Source organism: Bemisia tabaci, chromosome 6 (genome assembly GCF_918797505.1).
Source record: "Bemisia tabaci chromosome 6, PGI_BMITA_v3".
Classification (NCBI taxonomy): Eukaryota; Metazoa; Arthropoda; class Insecta; order Hemiptera; family Aleyrodidae; genus Bemisia; species Bemisia tabaci.
The window spans coordinates 572,524-589,411 of NC_092798.1; the positions used below are offsets into that span (position 1 = coordinate 572,524).

At 41.2% G+C, this 16,888-nt stretch overlaps 1 protein-coding gene across 1 annotated transcript in view; it reads right to left on the bottom strand.

Moving 5' to 3' along the window:
• Window positions 1-16,888, bottom strand: part of tgo (Aryl hydrocarbon receptor nuclear translocator homolog tgo) — a 41,640-nt gene that overhangs the window by 22,267 nt on the left and 2,485 nt on the right. The window contains exon 2 of the mRNA XM_019046734.2: window positions 9,670-9,753. Within this exon, the coding sequence (XP_018902279.2) occupies window positions 9,670-9,753 (84 nt within the window). The remainder of the gene's footprint in view (window positions 1-9,669; window positions 9,754-16,888) is intronic.

Sequence of the window (16,888 nt, forward strand, 5' to 3'; positions counted from 1 at the left end):
TTCCTTAGCACGGCAGAATATAGTCAAAGGGAGAAAATGATGGACTAGCTGCAGGGACTCTCGTAGGTTGCCGTCAGTTAGTCTATTATGCGCCATTGCGCCCCCGCACTGAAAACTAGGGGAGCGAGAAAGTAAAAAGTAGCTTGGATCAAGCATGATGATTCTTGAATTGGCCGCCAGGAAAATTTTTTTTCTTGCTTTAAGCCGACTTTTTCTTGATACAAGAAAAAGAATGCTTGGGTTAAGCAAAAAAGTAGCTTATATTAACCAGAAAAATTCTTGATTTGAGAAGAAATACTTCTTGGCGGCAAATTTAAGATTCTTTTTTTTCCAGTGCCTGCTTCCACCAATGGAATCCCTCCGAATCCATTGCGTCTTCTTTGTCTAAAGCTTTGTCTATCAATTTCAATAATCGATCCGCTGGTCTATTAGGAGAGCCTGGGGTGTACCCCACCCCATAACGATAGTTAAACGCACTATGAGGAACACTTCGCAGCGATTAAGAACCTTTACCATAATGTTCAGAAAATTGAAAGAAGGCTTCCGAAGGACTTCCGTCAAACGCCGAATAAAAAAAGAAGTTGATTTCATCTTAGATGTAAAAAAAAAGTGTGCGATAACTTACAAAATGCTGAATTACCCGCCACAGTGGCTAGTTTTACATCTTGGCATTGCTATGGTAACTGATGTAGCGGGTAATTTAGCATAGTATAAGTTCTTGCGCATTTCTCTTATTTTTACATTCAGAATGTTAAATCAGCTTCACTTTTTTTTCGGTGAAGGCTTTCCAAAATTCAATCGAGTGACTCTCATGGGATTAGACTTTGGCGCCTATGAAAAGAAATCCTAAATCTTCTATAACGTCTAGAAAAGTACAGCATAATTGAAATATAAAAGTAATGCGTTACGAGAGTTGGAGCGCTTACATATACGAATCAATTACATGTAATGAGAAGCTGAGTAAATAATAATTCTACTTGAGGCAAGACGGTCAGACATGCCTTTTTCATGTTACTAACAACTTAACGACAGTCGGGTAGCCTAAGACCGCTCATTTGCTCCATTTCAACGCATTTTCTTCCCGCTCATACGTATCGATTTCGAGTAAAAGCAACACTGTTGAACCACGTACACTCTTCGTGAATAAAGGAGTTAAAAAACTTACTAGTTAAAATTTTAGGGGCCACGATTTACGGAATGTGGCTGCTGAGAACATCTTGTGACAAGTGTGAAAAAAGAGGGAGGAAGATACATAAAGAAAGACTAGTCGAGTTAGCGATTCTAAATTAATACTCACGCTTTTTTCAAAAATGTAGTTTTTGATGGTAAAATTAATTAAAATTGTAAAACATGGTAAAATTAAACGATAAAATTAAACATGAGAGAACTGCGTGAAAAACACGCACGGGCAAGCATTCATGAAGTCCAAGGACTCGCTGGTCCGAGACGGCAAAGATTTCTTCCGAATAAGTCTTCTGTGGTGCTAAGTACTAATGTGAGGGTAAATAAATACAACAGACCCAAATTCCATTCAAAGGTTTGGCGAAAGTTGGAGCAGTTGATAAAATTGATTGAAGCTCTAAAATAGCATCTGCTAATGGCGCAATGCATGAGAATCAAATAATTCCGAATCCTAGAGTAAAGCCTTGTATTCAGTTCTGTGGTAAAACAATCTATCGAAACGAAAACGCGCTCAAATGGAGTTGGTAATGTCCGATTTTTCGAAGGCATTCGAGGCCTTCACTGACCGGTATACAAAATTAATTGCTGGTCGTACCCTTCTTAAAATTGAGTATAGAATCTTTATTAGTGATTTCTAAAAAAATTTCGGGAAAGTAATTCAGTTGAGCAGATTAAATGGTCAAATGCGTTGGTTGGGAGACGGATCTTTTACATTTCTGGTGTTTTCGAGGGCGTTTAACCAATCCCCTAAAAAATGATGTTTCATAATTTGTATCAATTTCATATTCTCGTGAAATTGCAGGGAAAATGTCAAGCAAAAATGCCCTTAGGTTCCATTCAAGCCATGTTACCTTACATTTTTCACTTATCTGCCCGCGTCGATAAGTTATCAAAACAGGGTTCAGTAACTGGGGCGATAGGCCCTTTCCAATGACGCGTTGAAAAAGCGAGGAAATTCAATAAATTCGGATTAAAATCAATCGGGAAAGAACTAACAATAATGAGTAGACCGCAAAACCAAAATTTATAACTCCCTTTAATTTTTCCTGGAAGGCGGCAGGTTTTCATTATGTTAGTCGGCGGCATCTGAGAAGGTTCCCAAAATAATGACATTTAAAAATTAACATAAAAAACCCGGCTCGGAATAGCGTTCTAACGCGAGGGGTAGGAGCGTTTCCCTATCGATCAATGGCGATGCTATGTTAAGCCGGAAGGAATCTGATGGAGGACTAATGATGATTCGATAGGGACCACGACATTCCGCAAGGTCGCCGACAATGCTCCGACACAGACGGTGGTCTCACAATCCAAAGGGACCCACAAAAGCACGAGACACCTCAAAGGGACAACTCGCCATGACTGCAGGCACAGGTGTGAATCCTCAATGCACACCTTATCAGATGATGATTCTCGGTAGAGCACAATCAATGTCGTCCCTTCTTTCTTCGTGTTCACTCGTTTTACAAACCGAGGGAGAAGTGTAAATACAATTATACACGCCGATATACTGTCGTGCTAAGGAAGAACGCCGTATGAGCCTTCAGACGTTGCCAAGTTTTCTCAGATAAAAACTGAAATTACTTAGGAAATTGTAAATATTATTTATTCAAATTTCCAGACAATTTTGTACACAATTTAATCTGAAATATCTGAAAATTTCAAGGAAAATATGCATGAATTTCTTCAAAAATACTGGTTTTATCAAGGGAAATTTGGCAACTCCCGAATGTTCATACGGCCTTTTTCCTTAGCACGGCAGTATAAAGCAGGAGCTCTTGCAGCTACCGGCTCATGCCAGATCTAGGAGTCTCCTATTTCGTCATTCTTATCAATCCCACCCTTCAAGTAAGGATTGACGCTTTTAACAGTCGGACTACATTTTGAACAATGGAACTATTACTTCTGGGTCGTTTCAGAAACACTGAAAAAAAATTCTCGGCGTTTTTACCACGGTCCGTTGGTACATTTACCATTTCACTTTTTTTACCAATTATTGGTAATTTTACGAAGACAGACTGGTAAGCTTACCTAAAAACCGGTATTTTTACTGTTTTTTCAGGTAAGAATACCACTTTTATTGGTAATCAATTCCCGGTAACTTTGCCATTTTATCTCGGTAATTCTACCACAGTCGATAAAAAATATTGGCGTTTTACCAAGGTCCAGTAAAATTACCAAGAAAGTTCAATAATTTTACCGAGATTTCTCGGTAAAATTACCAATTCCATAAATGGTAATTTTACCAAGAAAAAACTGGGATCAAATAGAACCCTGAATTCTTGGTAGTTTTACCCTTTTCTTAGTAAATACACCGAGATTTTTTTTTCACTGTAACAACGTAAGTGCTACTGACTTCCCCGTGCAGGTACGTGATTTGGTAGTTGAGTCTGAAATAGCGGTTCCGAACTGCAAAGTGCTGTCCTATGTCGGGTATGAATACTGGGCCTGTCATAAAAATGTCTGACGGTCCACAAGCAAAGAAAAAACTCAAAATTAAGATATTAATGCCACAGCATGGATAACAGTTTTGCCAACATTTTGAAATGAAAATTCCCAAATATGCGGAGTCGAAGTTATAAAGGTCTGGAAAGATGCTGTACAAAAAACTTTCGTTTGAACACTTTTCTGAGAAAAAAATACTTAAAGTTGCAATTTGTGATCATTTGGGCTTACACTGTCGATTAAAATAAGAAATCGCGCGCTATTCATCGTACGGTGATGATAATTTTTAAAACGCACAAAAGAAACGATGAAGCGGGGAATTTATTCATTTAAAAAAAATGTAGCGGTGGTGCATTGTTTCGAACCGGAACACCAAATCAAGAAGTACAGTATCACTCTTTCAAGTTCGACGGTGGGCTAATTATTGAAACTGATAGACAAAGCGGTAAACAAGGAAGACTAAGTGCAAATGGAGCGAACCCATTGGTTGAAACCGGTGGTTGTCATAGATTAGAGGGAGAATGATAAGACTAATTATAGAGTCTCTCATGGGCTGTCATTATTTAGTCTACTCCTCAGTCCTCACATCCTTCATTCATTGAAACCGCCCGCTTCCACCGCAATATGGACGTATTTCTGCCAAACGAAACTATGTGCATTAAGACGTGAGCCCTGAGACCCATAAGAATACGTGCATAACGGGGCTCACGTCATAATGCACACAGTTCCGTTTGCCAGAAATACGTCCATATGATCGCTCTATTTTCCGTTTGTCTATAGCTTTGTCTATTGATTTCAGTGCTGCAGCCTTCTGGATTTATTAATACGAGATACCCTCTAATAACAACCGCGCACGCGCGAGGAGACGAGAGAGGGGACCCGGGGGGGGGGGGGGGGGGGTGTTAAAATCCATCTGAATAGACCGTGAGCGTATCGGCCTCCAATTTTTCAATCGCTTTTTCTCGCATTCAATTAGAAATTTTCTACGGAGCTAAGCCGAAGCTCGGAGCTTCATTAAAGAGAGAAAAAAAGGAAGAAAAAAGGCCCGTAATGGACGGGAAGGGCGGGAGGGGGGGTTGAAGACGAGGGGACGCGCATCACAAAGCGTTGTCATCAGCCATAGTTGCCACATAGTGCAGTGGCGTGACGTGCTTTACGATGAATCGATCGATCATTGATCTGCCATTTGAATCGACGGGAAAGGATCGATAAACGTGGTGTTCGCAGCGAACACCTTAATAGTCGATTCTTTATCATAACTTCTAATGGGGCAATATCGATAAATCGATCATTCACATCTGGCCACTGAGATAGTGCTGAAAAATCAGATTTGTTCCCAGTTTAACCCGTGTAAAATATCCACATTTTATGGGAGACTCTGGCAAGCTTGTCACCAGCGCAGCGCCAAGGGGGCCGCAACAAAAGAGTGATAAGGTGAATGAGGGTCGCCCCCACCCTTCCGCGGTCCCACCCCACGACAAAACAACGTATCCGCCAAGGGTTCCTCATCGGCGTTGGGTGGTTGTTCCCGCTGGGAGGGATCACCCTCCATCCTCCACCCGTTGCATCCTTCCCGGGAGGCGATAGAAACCTCGTACGTTCAAGGGATTCCGCCTGGCAGTGCGCGGTTGTTCGCACAGCGACAAAAACGTCGAACGTCCAGGGATTTTCCACGGGCGGAACGCGGTTCTTCGGCGGGAGGTCCGAAGAATAGAAAGCGCATACGTCGGCGGGTTTCCCGGGGGGCGATGTGCGGTTGTTGCGAGGCCGGGCGGACAAAGGTGACGTTGATTACGGACGGGGGGGGGGGGGGGCCGCAGCGGAGACGCCTAAGTGGACGGGGTTTCCTCGGGGAGTTGGGCGGTTGTTGCGGCGGGTGGCGAGGGCGGGGGGGGGGGGATGCGAGGCGCGCACGGATTTGACCGGTAAAAATAAGAGCGTGGGAAACAAAACATATAAACAGCGGGGGTGAGGTGGGTGCGGGAGCTTCGGGTGGCGGTGGAGGAAGGGTGGAAGTGCGGCCCGGGGGGGGGGGGGAGCTGGGATGCTTACGAAATGGTCCGGAGTCACGATTTCCATCGCGACCAACGACCGCGGCTCCGAGCCGGGGCCTGGGCGGGTGGCGGGGGGGGGGGGGGGGGGGCTGGGGAGGGCGGGGAAAAAACTCGGTGAATTCTGAGCCGGAGCCGCGGCCGCGGCCTCGGCCGAAGACGACGGGGATTTTTCTGGCTCCGACCGCGGCGGATTGGCGAGTCCATCCACTCCCGTGACGTCATCCAAGTGACGTCGACGAGAAAAGCTCACGTCGCAGGCCCGAGGAACGTCGACGGAGGAAACCTGGAGCCATCGTCACACTATCGATAGTTTCGTCTGTATCTCAAGGTCGCGCGTTCGACACGAACCAGAAATGAAGTAGCACCATGCGTGCGAATTGTTGCAATTGGGAGACAAAGCTACATACAAAGAAGACAAAAAGGATGTGGAGGGATCCTATTGGTGGAAGCGAGTGATTGCAATGGACGAAAGAGGTAAGCAATAGCCTGACTAACTGCAACCTGGAAGAGACCCCATCGTTACTTCATCCCTAACTGAGAGACCAAAAATAAATGTGAATATGCCAATCGAAAGCGACCCCTTGGTAAGTAAATCCTCGGAGACTTAAACGCTAGGATAAGAAAGTCGTATTCCTACGGACGGGATCAGCGGGCGGTATTGGTTGGCAAGTCGGCAAAACTTTTTTTCCTCCCTCCATTTAAATCCATTAAAAAAAATCGATTGTACTGCCTCACCGAGAATCGACTGTTTTGCATAGATTTATATGGAGAAAAATAGCACTGCCAACTTGAAAGAACCGCCGCTGTCTACTTCGCACATCATAGGGAGGAAAAAAGTTCGGTGTAATCGATCGCAGAAAAGGAGATAAAAAAAATTACATTCTGCGTCCATCAACCCAGGAGTGCGAATTGTTCTAGGCCTCCGCAATTTTCTGCAACGCGCTTGGATTTTCCCAAAAAGGTCAACACAGCTGGCTGATCAAAATTTTATTGAATTTGTTGTCGATTTAAGAGTGTGTGCCAAAGTCGCATTATTCCACAAGAGTTGAAAATCTAAAGTCTGAAAAATCTAAGAAAAAATTCAGCCTCCACAATTTTTAGGACAGTTCCAAAATTCGGTCGCGCGTTCGAGAACAATTTGCACCCCTGGTTAAACGGCTATCAAACAATGAGATTTTCAATTGGATCCAAACAAACATAACCACTTGAAATATAGTCTAGAAGAGATAGTAAAGCCAAAACAACCTCTGGAACTTAGGCCGCCGCCGCCGCCGCCCCGCTCGTAGAAATGCAACTTTCTTACCCTCCCGTTCAAGTCTCCGAGCGTATGCTTACCAACAGTCAAAAGAGCCAGACATTTTATGGCGTCTTGCAAAATTGATGCGCAGCACGCAGAGAGTGCTGCTTTAAACTCGGGAAATAACATTAACACTTGAAAATATGTCAGCGTTTGAGTTATCTCGGTGAGATGTTCCACTGCTTGTGCTTTTAAGAGCATGCACTCAACGGATGTTTAATTACTTCATTCCGATATTAAAGTCCACTTAACGGATCTGTTTCTCAAGTGAGGTTAAGTACACTTTTTGGATGGAGTTTAACTGAGAGAACCTGAAAGTTATTTCCTTTAAATCAGGCGAAAGAGTGTGAATGAATGTCTCCATGTTCTGAAAACAATGAAATTTCCTGACTTTTGATAAAGTTCTGTGAACCTTTGGGATTTCTTTCACGATATCAAATAACTTCAAGTTAGCAGTTCTGTAGATCACGAGAAACCATGGAATGAGCACAGACCCTATCTACGCTGAGATAAATTCTCCTGTTAAATTAAAATATACTGCAACGGGGATTCTCGTTGAGTCCATCGAAAATCTCCTCTAAGCGACAGGACAATCTTTTGAGACAATAGGACTAAGTATCGTTTAAAGCAAGATTTCATGTTGTTTTAACGAGGAATTCCTGTCGAGACATACTTAAAAATGAATTTATACTATTATTTCGCAGGCAATTAGCTGTCGCCTGCAAATTGCGATCTATTTAAGTTGAAAGAAATATAAAAATTTAGAAATAAAGAAAGCCAAGGAGAAAGTACTGTTATTCGGCTTAAAATTCAAACAGACGTTGAATTCATGATACCAGCTAGGAGTCCTAGCCTGGGACTTGTCTCTGCCTAGAACTCTCGCGAGAGCGTGTGATGAAATCAGTGACCTTGCATGGGTTATAGGTTCGGGTAGGCAACATAACTAACGGCCTTGCAAAGCGTAGAGTATCACCAAGATTTGAAGGCGCTCCGAGTCGGAGTCGTGCTTTTAAAGTTCTTCACCAATGAGACCTTTACTATGTGGATGCGAATCATTGCAATTTGAGCACATGTGCCACTTGCAAATTGACGGCGATTGCTGACGACCTGCGACGTGCGACAGGTGCGACGGGAAATTTTTCTTTGTGCGCCTCGTGATGAATTCGGTGCAAGACCTTCAATTTTGATTTCTAAAAAATGGGATCGTAGCTAACTTGGTATTATTCGGTTGAGATTTTGCTCGTACTTAGCATTGCATTTATGTTGGAGATGGGAGTTGAGCGTGAAGGATGTCGCGTCTATATTTCGCGCTCCGTTGATCCCGAGCCGGGAATTTTTTTCTCGGGCTCCAAATTATGGGCTAACCCTGGACCTGGGTGAATGCATGGCCGCCATCGGGCGTCGCACAAAGGACATTTTCCACGAGACTTTCAACTAATCTGCAAATTTTCCCGTTTATTTCGTCTCGTTATACATTTTCAGGGGTGCTTACTCGAGGGAACTTTTCACGAAAACTAGCGGAGCCACTTTTAAATTTGTACATTCTGTAATGACGAAAATATAAGCTATTAAGGTTTCCAAATGATTTCCAATCCGTCCCATCGACTCGCTTTGATGAGCGGAGTCATCGCCGCTGCTTCAAATCGATGGAATGAGCTTCACACTGGAGTCTAAACTTGCGCCCACCGCACAATGGATCGAGTCGATTAGAGAGGGAGGACATGAAATCATAGACTTTAACTGTAAGTTTTGATGTTTATTTCGTCACATTTAAATTTTCAAGGGGTATCAGCAGAAAATTTTACGAGGAAACCAATGAAACCACTTATAGAACCTCAAGGTTTTGTATAACTGGGGTTAAACCAATGAAACCACTTATAGAACCTCAAAGTTTTGAATAACTGGAGTTATAAGCGTTTAAAGTTTCCAAATTTTATCTGACCTCTCCTATTGACTCGATCCACTGTGCGCCGCGCGTGGTAACCGTGTGCGGTTGCATAAAATGCAGATGCGCTAATCTCAAGATCCTGCTTTCCGAGTGATTTCAGTTCATGATTATAAACACTGAATTTTACATCGCTCCTTTGAAAAAAGTAGCGAAAAAACTGGGAAGGTCAAAGACCTCCTAGCCTCCATGGTGCACTTACTAAAAGGGAATCGCGTTTTCAAAAAATAAAAAATAAAAATACTACAGATCATCTTCATCCTCGTTTTGGGGGAATTTGAAAGAGAATTGACAATGATAAGTTTCACATAAGGATTTCCCTGAAGATTTCCTAGCTACCACTAGCTTTTTTAACTGAAAATTTCCTGACTTTTCAAGGATGGTTGCTGTTCACAAAATATGATGTTTCCTTATTGTATGTAGTTTTTAACCAAGATTCTATGGTTGGTGAATGATAGCAAAAATAACCTTTTCATGTTATCAGTGCCTTTATTTTAAGAATTCCCGACAATCCTTTCCACAACACCTTGGTAAAAACTACATACAATAAGTTCTAAATGTGGTATTGTTTGACCAAGAATTTATTGAATAATGTGTCCGGTCCGGTTCGGATACGTCAGCCAGGCTTGTGAGTAGTCAGATAATCGTATTTTGATGGTTAAAACTTAGGTTAAAACATTGAAATTCCCCATTCTACAACGGATTTTTCTTGGGAATAAATCAAAATAATACAATTGTTAACTGATTACCTAGCGAAGCGCTCCTTGTCCTGAAGATCATTTGACTCCTCCATTCGGCCGTATTTGCTACCACTGGGATCCTCCTCATCCGATCTGAAACAAATTTTGGCGAGACATGAGTGTACAGAATCAAAAACAAGTTTATCACACATCCCTGCCGAAGGAATAGGAAAAAAAATTATCAAAGAAAATCCGTTGGGACTTAAATTTCCCTTTATTTGCGAGCATGTTCGAGAATGAAGACGTTCGGGCAGAAAAACTAAAAAATGAGTTTTTGGTACTAATACGGGGAGGGCACTCAAGGAGCATGTGAACAGCTCTCAACAATTTCCAAAAATTCCAAACCAAATGATAGTTATGCCGGGTTAAAATTTCCAGTTTATAAAAGAAAACCGGTTTTAAGGGAATTATATTCACACCTTCAATTTGTCTTACTCCGAGTTCAGAATTTTCGGATTGAGGTGCGCTGCTTCACGTCCTTGATTGATTGCAAAATAACCGATGGCTGCTAGAACGATAGCAATCAGAAATATTTTCGAAAACTGAAAATCCGATGTTAATTCAACAAAAAAAAGTCACTGGAAAAAAAAGAAAAGAAAAAAAAATTATTCCAAGAGGGTTACATTTCCGAGGACGGTGATATTTATCATCATAAAGTGATAGTAAGACACACCTTCGAAACGATACGAAGTTTGATGCTCATTTTTGGATTTTTTGGGGAGTGATTCGTGTTTTTTGTTGACATTCTCAGTAAAAAGACGGAATGGGATCTTATACGTATTCTAAAAAATTACCCTTAATTATGCACAGCTCAATTAGCTACTTCAATTACACGCGTATAATTATGAACTTTCTACGGTTCAGTAATTATTATTTTTTCTTCCAAGTTTAATTTTAATAGGCTCATCTCACAGTTCTGGGCGTATTTGCTGCCAAACAGAACTATGTGCATTATGATGTGAGCCCTGTTGCGCATGTATTCTTATGGGTCTCAGGGCTCGTGTCTTAATGCACATAGTTCCGTTTGGTAGAAATGCATACAATTGACCTACTCCATAATAATCTAATGAGCAGTTACGACAAGGAATTTACAAGATTCACCCGCAAGTACCGAAGTTTTAAGAAAGGCGCCAAAATAGGATGATGAATTTGAATTGAGACCGGGCTGCTCCATAGGGCTCACGACGACTCTACTTCAAAAACATACAAAAAGTGAAACATGAATGGAGATGCATGGATAACGTTACTGAAGACTGGAAAGTTGAATTATTTGTGAAAATAAGTTCTTTGGAGACCATATATTCTTTACAGGTCATATATGCCGGTCATACATGTATTAAATAACCTAGGGGTACTATTTAGACGCATCTTATTATTTTTAGCTTATCTACAAGAATAAAGCATCAAAACACGAGTCTGTGACCAGCGGGCTGATTGTTGAAATTGATAGACAAAGCTATAGACAAAGAAGACTTAGGGAGTATGGAGCGATCCTATTGGTTGAAACAGGTGGTTGCTACAGACTAAGGGGGGAAATAATGGACTAACTAAGGGTCTCTCGCAGGTCGCAGCTAGTTAGTCGATTACTTCCCTCCTTTGTCCATTGCAACCACCCGCTTCCACCAATAGGCTCCCTCCATATACCTCTTGTCTTCTTTGTCTATATCTTTGTCTATCAAATTCAATAATCGGCCCGCAGCGCGACTGACCCATTTCCTTTCCGTCTCTTGGTCTAGCGCTTTGGCTATCAATGTCAATAATCAGCCCGCCGAGGAGGGAACGTAACTCCATTCAAAGGTTGCCAAATTGTTCAAACAATTCAATTTTTCAAGAACATCAGATTGCAATCTATGTACAAAATGCTAGTTTTTTAGGAAGCCCGAATAATAATACAGTGTTTGCAACAGGTTTCTTGCAAAAATTTTGTGCGGAAATTATGTGTCGTCGAAATTTACGAGTTACGCTCGTAGTTACGCTATTTCGTCTGGAAAACGACACATGTCGTGTTTCATGCTCGGTTTTTATTGTAAAAAGCGGCTCAAGATTCTTCAGAGTCGAGGTGCACGGCATATTTTGAGTGATGATGGAAACGCTTGGTTCCAGATTGAACCGGATCAAATCATATTACTCAGCCTCTTCTCGAAGAATCGAGATTTTTCACGAGCGACTTGAGAAAGTGAGCATGGACCAACGACCAACTCTTCAACATTTCTCAGAAATGAGCCGCAATTTAGGAAATGATCTCACCATTCATATTTTATATTCTCAGTTTTATCATGCATTTTCCATGTAAAAGTGTGGTCAGGCCTGTGAAAAATAACATTCTAAAAGGTAGCAACGAATCACGGTAATCGTGTACGAATATAATTCCTCTCGATTTAATTAATTAGCACAATGTTATTTCTTTTCGATCTTCATTTGGACATGAGCCTTGTCATGTACGCATTCATACGGACCTTGGTGTCCGTGTCCAGGTTACAATGAGGATGGTTCCGTTTGATTTAGGACTTAGATGCGTCCTCAGTTTTAATAAGTCCAACTCGAAATTCACGGAAACAAATGCTTTGCTCAAATTCTCGAGATTTCAATTGGACGTACATATTTGAAAAGGAGCTATGTCCATTGTGGCCTGGGTCCCCGGGTGCAGAAGGTCGTCATACATATAATACGTGGTCAACAGAGCCCATGCACAATCGATACAGTTCCTTTCGATTTAAAGAAAGATCAAATTTACGAGAACTGTTTCTTTTCCAAAACGCATTAACTTCAAATTCTCAGTCTTCAGTACGCCATCTTTAAAAAAATAAAAAAAAACTCTGTTTCAGTATGCACGCGTATATGTAGTTTTTCGGGTTGCTAAGTCATTTTTCCTAAATTTTTTTTCCTACATCAGGTTTTCCTAATACTTTTTTCCTATTCGTTTTTTGTCCCATTAGTCCTCACAGTAAGTCCAACGAGTGAGATGTCCCACTGGCTTTTTTCCTAAGGGTGTTTGTCCTAATAATCCAATAATAATTGAAACGTACACATGAGTAGAGTAGAGGGAAATTTTTCAGAAAGAGTAAAGTTTTCTTAGCGAGCTGAATATAAGCGCGTGAACAGGAGACATCACAAGCTGAGCCTTCTATACCCTCATTATAAGGAGGAGGATGAAGCTCCACTACTTACGGGCATGCGGCCACAAATTTAACTTGTGAGGTACCTATGTTGTTTTTTTACTTTCTCGATCCCCTAGTTTTAAAATTGAATTTAGGACAAATGCCCCTAGGAAAAAAGCCAGTAGGACATCTCACTCGTAGGACTAACTGTAATGGGACAAAAAACGAGTAGGAAAAAAGTATTAGGAAAAATTGCAGTAGGAAAAAATGTTTTAGGAAAAATGACTTGCCACCGTTTTTCGATGCAATGATTCAAATAGAAGAAAGCATATGAATGTCCACCTGATAGTGCCTGTACGTTGGATGATATTATTCATAGGTGCAAGGCTAGAATGTTCAGCTATTTAACCAAGAAAAATAAATCAAATTTAGAGCTTCTAGATACGTGATTTTCTAATTTCATAATCGACATTAATCGATAATTTCATAATGGATTTTCAAGCTCAGCTTCCCAGGCGGAAGATATAGGTTTGACTATGTCCTCGAGGGACCGAAGTGATTGAGAGAAAACTTGCATCATTCTGTTTCCTCAAGTGCCGCCCATTTAATTAGTGTACAAAGGCCGCAAAGGCGCTAATCGCGTGGGCCGCGCCACCAGTTTAACATCGTATGTAATAATTAAGGTTGCGCTTTACGTGCGACGCGACGCACAACCCCCGGAGTAAATCAATACGCCGTGTAAACAATCACGTACCTTCTTCCGTGCTCTACACATATTTACACTCTCCGGAGAGAGCCGAAGAAAAGCTACTTTCATAGTGACACTTTGTTCCTCGCGGATTCCAGGGTGTCTAATTTTCTCATTTTGGGAAATCCTGATTTTTGACAGCTAAATCCTGCTTTCATTATTTTTCCAAATCCTAATCGTATCCTGATTTTTTGCGGAGAAAAATTAATATCACAAAAATAGCTCGATAAAAAATTCCGATTGGACGGCCAACTTGTCTCAAATCCGGATTTTAAGACCGATTTTCCCTCAAATCCTGATGAAATCGGGATTAAATCCTGATTGACCTCAAATCCTGATGGAATCGAGAAAATCCTGATGCTAGACACCCTGAGATCGCAACTGAGCAGACCTGAGCCGCGGACGGTCGATTACACACTGATTGTAAAAAAAATCAGATCACTATAAAAAAAAAAAAAGTTTTTCTTTCAGATTTTCGTGGCGCTGAGGAAAATATGTATACTACTGCAGGAACAAGGAATTACGCAGAGGAAAACTTGGGTGGTAACCAGTAGCGACTCTTGAAAGTTGGCACACGCTTTTCCTTCCATCTATGTATGAAAAACAATCGATTCTCAGTGAGGCAGCTTGCCTCACCTAAAATCCATATTCTCAATGGATTTGAATGAAGGGAACAGTGTTGTCACTGGAGGCAGAGACAAGAAACCCTCCACTCGTATCTCGGCTATGGTGGAAGCTTTTACTTTCGGGACTTCATCATTCAACTGTTGACCTACCTACTTGGTTGATGGTTAAGAATGTGTTGGCAGTTTCGTTTTACAAGCAAGCCGAAGTTTGGGAAACTTGTTTGACTCATGAAGCTCACCCGAAGCTCATCATCCATCATGTAGGTAAGTCAACGGCCGAAAAAAAAAGAGTGATGACTGTTGCTCCCTTATAATTTTTCATAAGGAATTGTTGTATCCCCGAAAGTAAAAGCTTCCACCTGTTGCCAAGAGGCCATAGTGGAGGGTCTCTTGTCTTTGACTCGAGGTAACCTTCTTGGTTATACGACTAGGGGTCATAGAAATACGATTCTGTAAAACAAGAGCCAATTCTGTTGCACGTTGAACCCCAAACGAGAAAATATATATTATTCACACATCCTGTTGCCATATTCTGTATTTTCCTTCACGAGCAAAGCTATTCCAGAAAGCTCAAACCAACTCCACATCAATATTTCAACATGACAATTAATGAGCTTTGTTAAGACAAATAAATATTTTGAGCTTAAAGTAACTGGACTACATTTTGCGATATGAGACTCTTGGATTTGACGCATTCATAAAAACACTCAACTGCATACTAAAAGTATTGGAACATACGCTCTTTTTGAAATGAGTCAGAAATAGTATACCAGTTCCTTGCTGCACATAGCCACTACTTTAACTAGAGAATAGTTTTCCTTGGTGCAACGAAAAACTGCAAGGAAGCTACTTTCTTTATTCCTTTGGAGTATAAGAATCAGCCTTCTCTAACAACCAGTGCGCTAGAATTCGACCTAGCAATTCATCGGTGGTGCGCACACGTGTTTCAAAAATAATAAACAATTCCATTGTGTTACGTCATTTTCCTCCGACAAACAAATTCAATGAAAGATTTAAATTTGTACGTAGTATAGACCACCAGCAGACCCATAGACGTCTATCACTGTATCTGATTACCAGTGTATCGACGGTGGAACTGCAAAAACGCCTATCTCGTTTGAAATTTTTCCGAGCAAGGTTACTAGTTACCTTCGATTTCAAAATCATCTGACTCTCCCGTGACTTTACAGGGTTTTTGAACACGAAATTCCCCGAATTTTCCATGACTTTCGATGATTTTCTCGGCATAATTTCTAAAAATGCTTTTCCTGACAAATTTTGTGGCGCGAATTCACTAGAAATTAGAAACATTCAAACTTCGGGAATTTGAAGGCAGAACTTCTAAATTTCGTCTACAGAGCGTGTGGGTGCGGTAGAGAGTTATTAGATATGTTTCAGAGGAAAATTTTTCAAGATTCCTCAGCGAGATTTCTTCACTTGTCCCTGATTTTTCAGAGGGTTTTTAAAAATTTTGGACAAAGCACTAGCGAGAGAGAGAGAGGACAAGGAGGAAATGAAGGAATCGTATAAGTAGAAGCGGGAGGCCGCAATGGACAAGGAAGGTGATTAATAACTTAATGAACGGCAACTTACGAAGGACCTAATATCAGTCTATCAACTTCCTCCTTAATTTATCTTTTACAACCATCCGTTTCAACCAACAGGAGCGCTCCATTTTTTCATTGTCTTCTTTGTCTACAACTTTGTCCATCTATTTCAAAAAGTCGCTCGCAAAGTAAAAGCCTCGAACTTTTCTGGGCTTGCAATAACTTTTTAAGAACTTGAGTTACCCTGCAAAATCTCTGCCCTCGTTTGATTTAGTGGCGTTGTGTGCTTTGCGATAAATCGATTAATCTGCCGTTAGAACCCATGGAAAAAATCTATAAACAGGGTGTTCGCAACGAACACCACAATATTCGTTTATTTACCATAGCTTTGAATGGGAAAAAATCGATAATCGATCATTTCACGCCTCGTCTACTGGTTTGATTTCAGCAAAGAAGAACAAACCAACTCTATTCCTTATAATGTTCACAGAATATTCTTTTCACAGACGAAAAAATATTAGAATAGCTTTCAAAAATAAAACTTAGTAGTTTCAATTTAAAAACATACATTATAACCAGGGTTGCCATGGATCTGAGAAAATGAAATTCCCTGACACTTCTTTGATTGCCCTGACATTTCCCTGATTCCTGACACATTTTGGTGAAATTCCCCGACAACTGAAGATGACATAGGTGGTTAAGAAGACATAATTGAAAATAGTTTTCAGGTAAAAGTTGTTGTTCAAAGCCTCAAACCCATTCTAGAGAGCAAATAAGGGTTATTTAACAAATTTTTCCTAACATTTTCGTCATTTTCCCTGACTTTTTAAAATTCCCTGAAGTTTCCCAGTTTTCCCTGTATTCCCTGACTGTGACAACCCTGATTATACGACGCAAGAGTATGCAGCGTTGCGAACCAAGGTGCACGTTTTCGCGGTTACACCGTCGATATACGGGTTTTATTATACGGCTCAAGAGTACGATCATCAGATTGTGCTGTAAATCAGGTTTCTTTCCATAAAACACAATGTACAAATGTGCATTTCATGGAATAAGCTGGGAGTCTTGTACGAGGACGAGGATTTTGATGGAGGTTTCCGGTGGAGCCGAATACGGACTGATGAGACCTTTGGGGACTGACTTCAAGGTCCGAACAGAGCTGCAGCTGAAGGCATTGCCGCTCATTGGATTCCTGCGGGAAAAGATTCA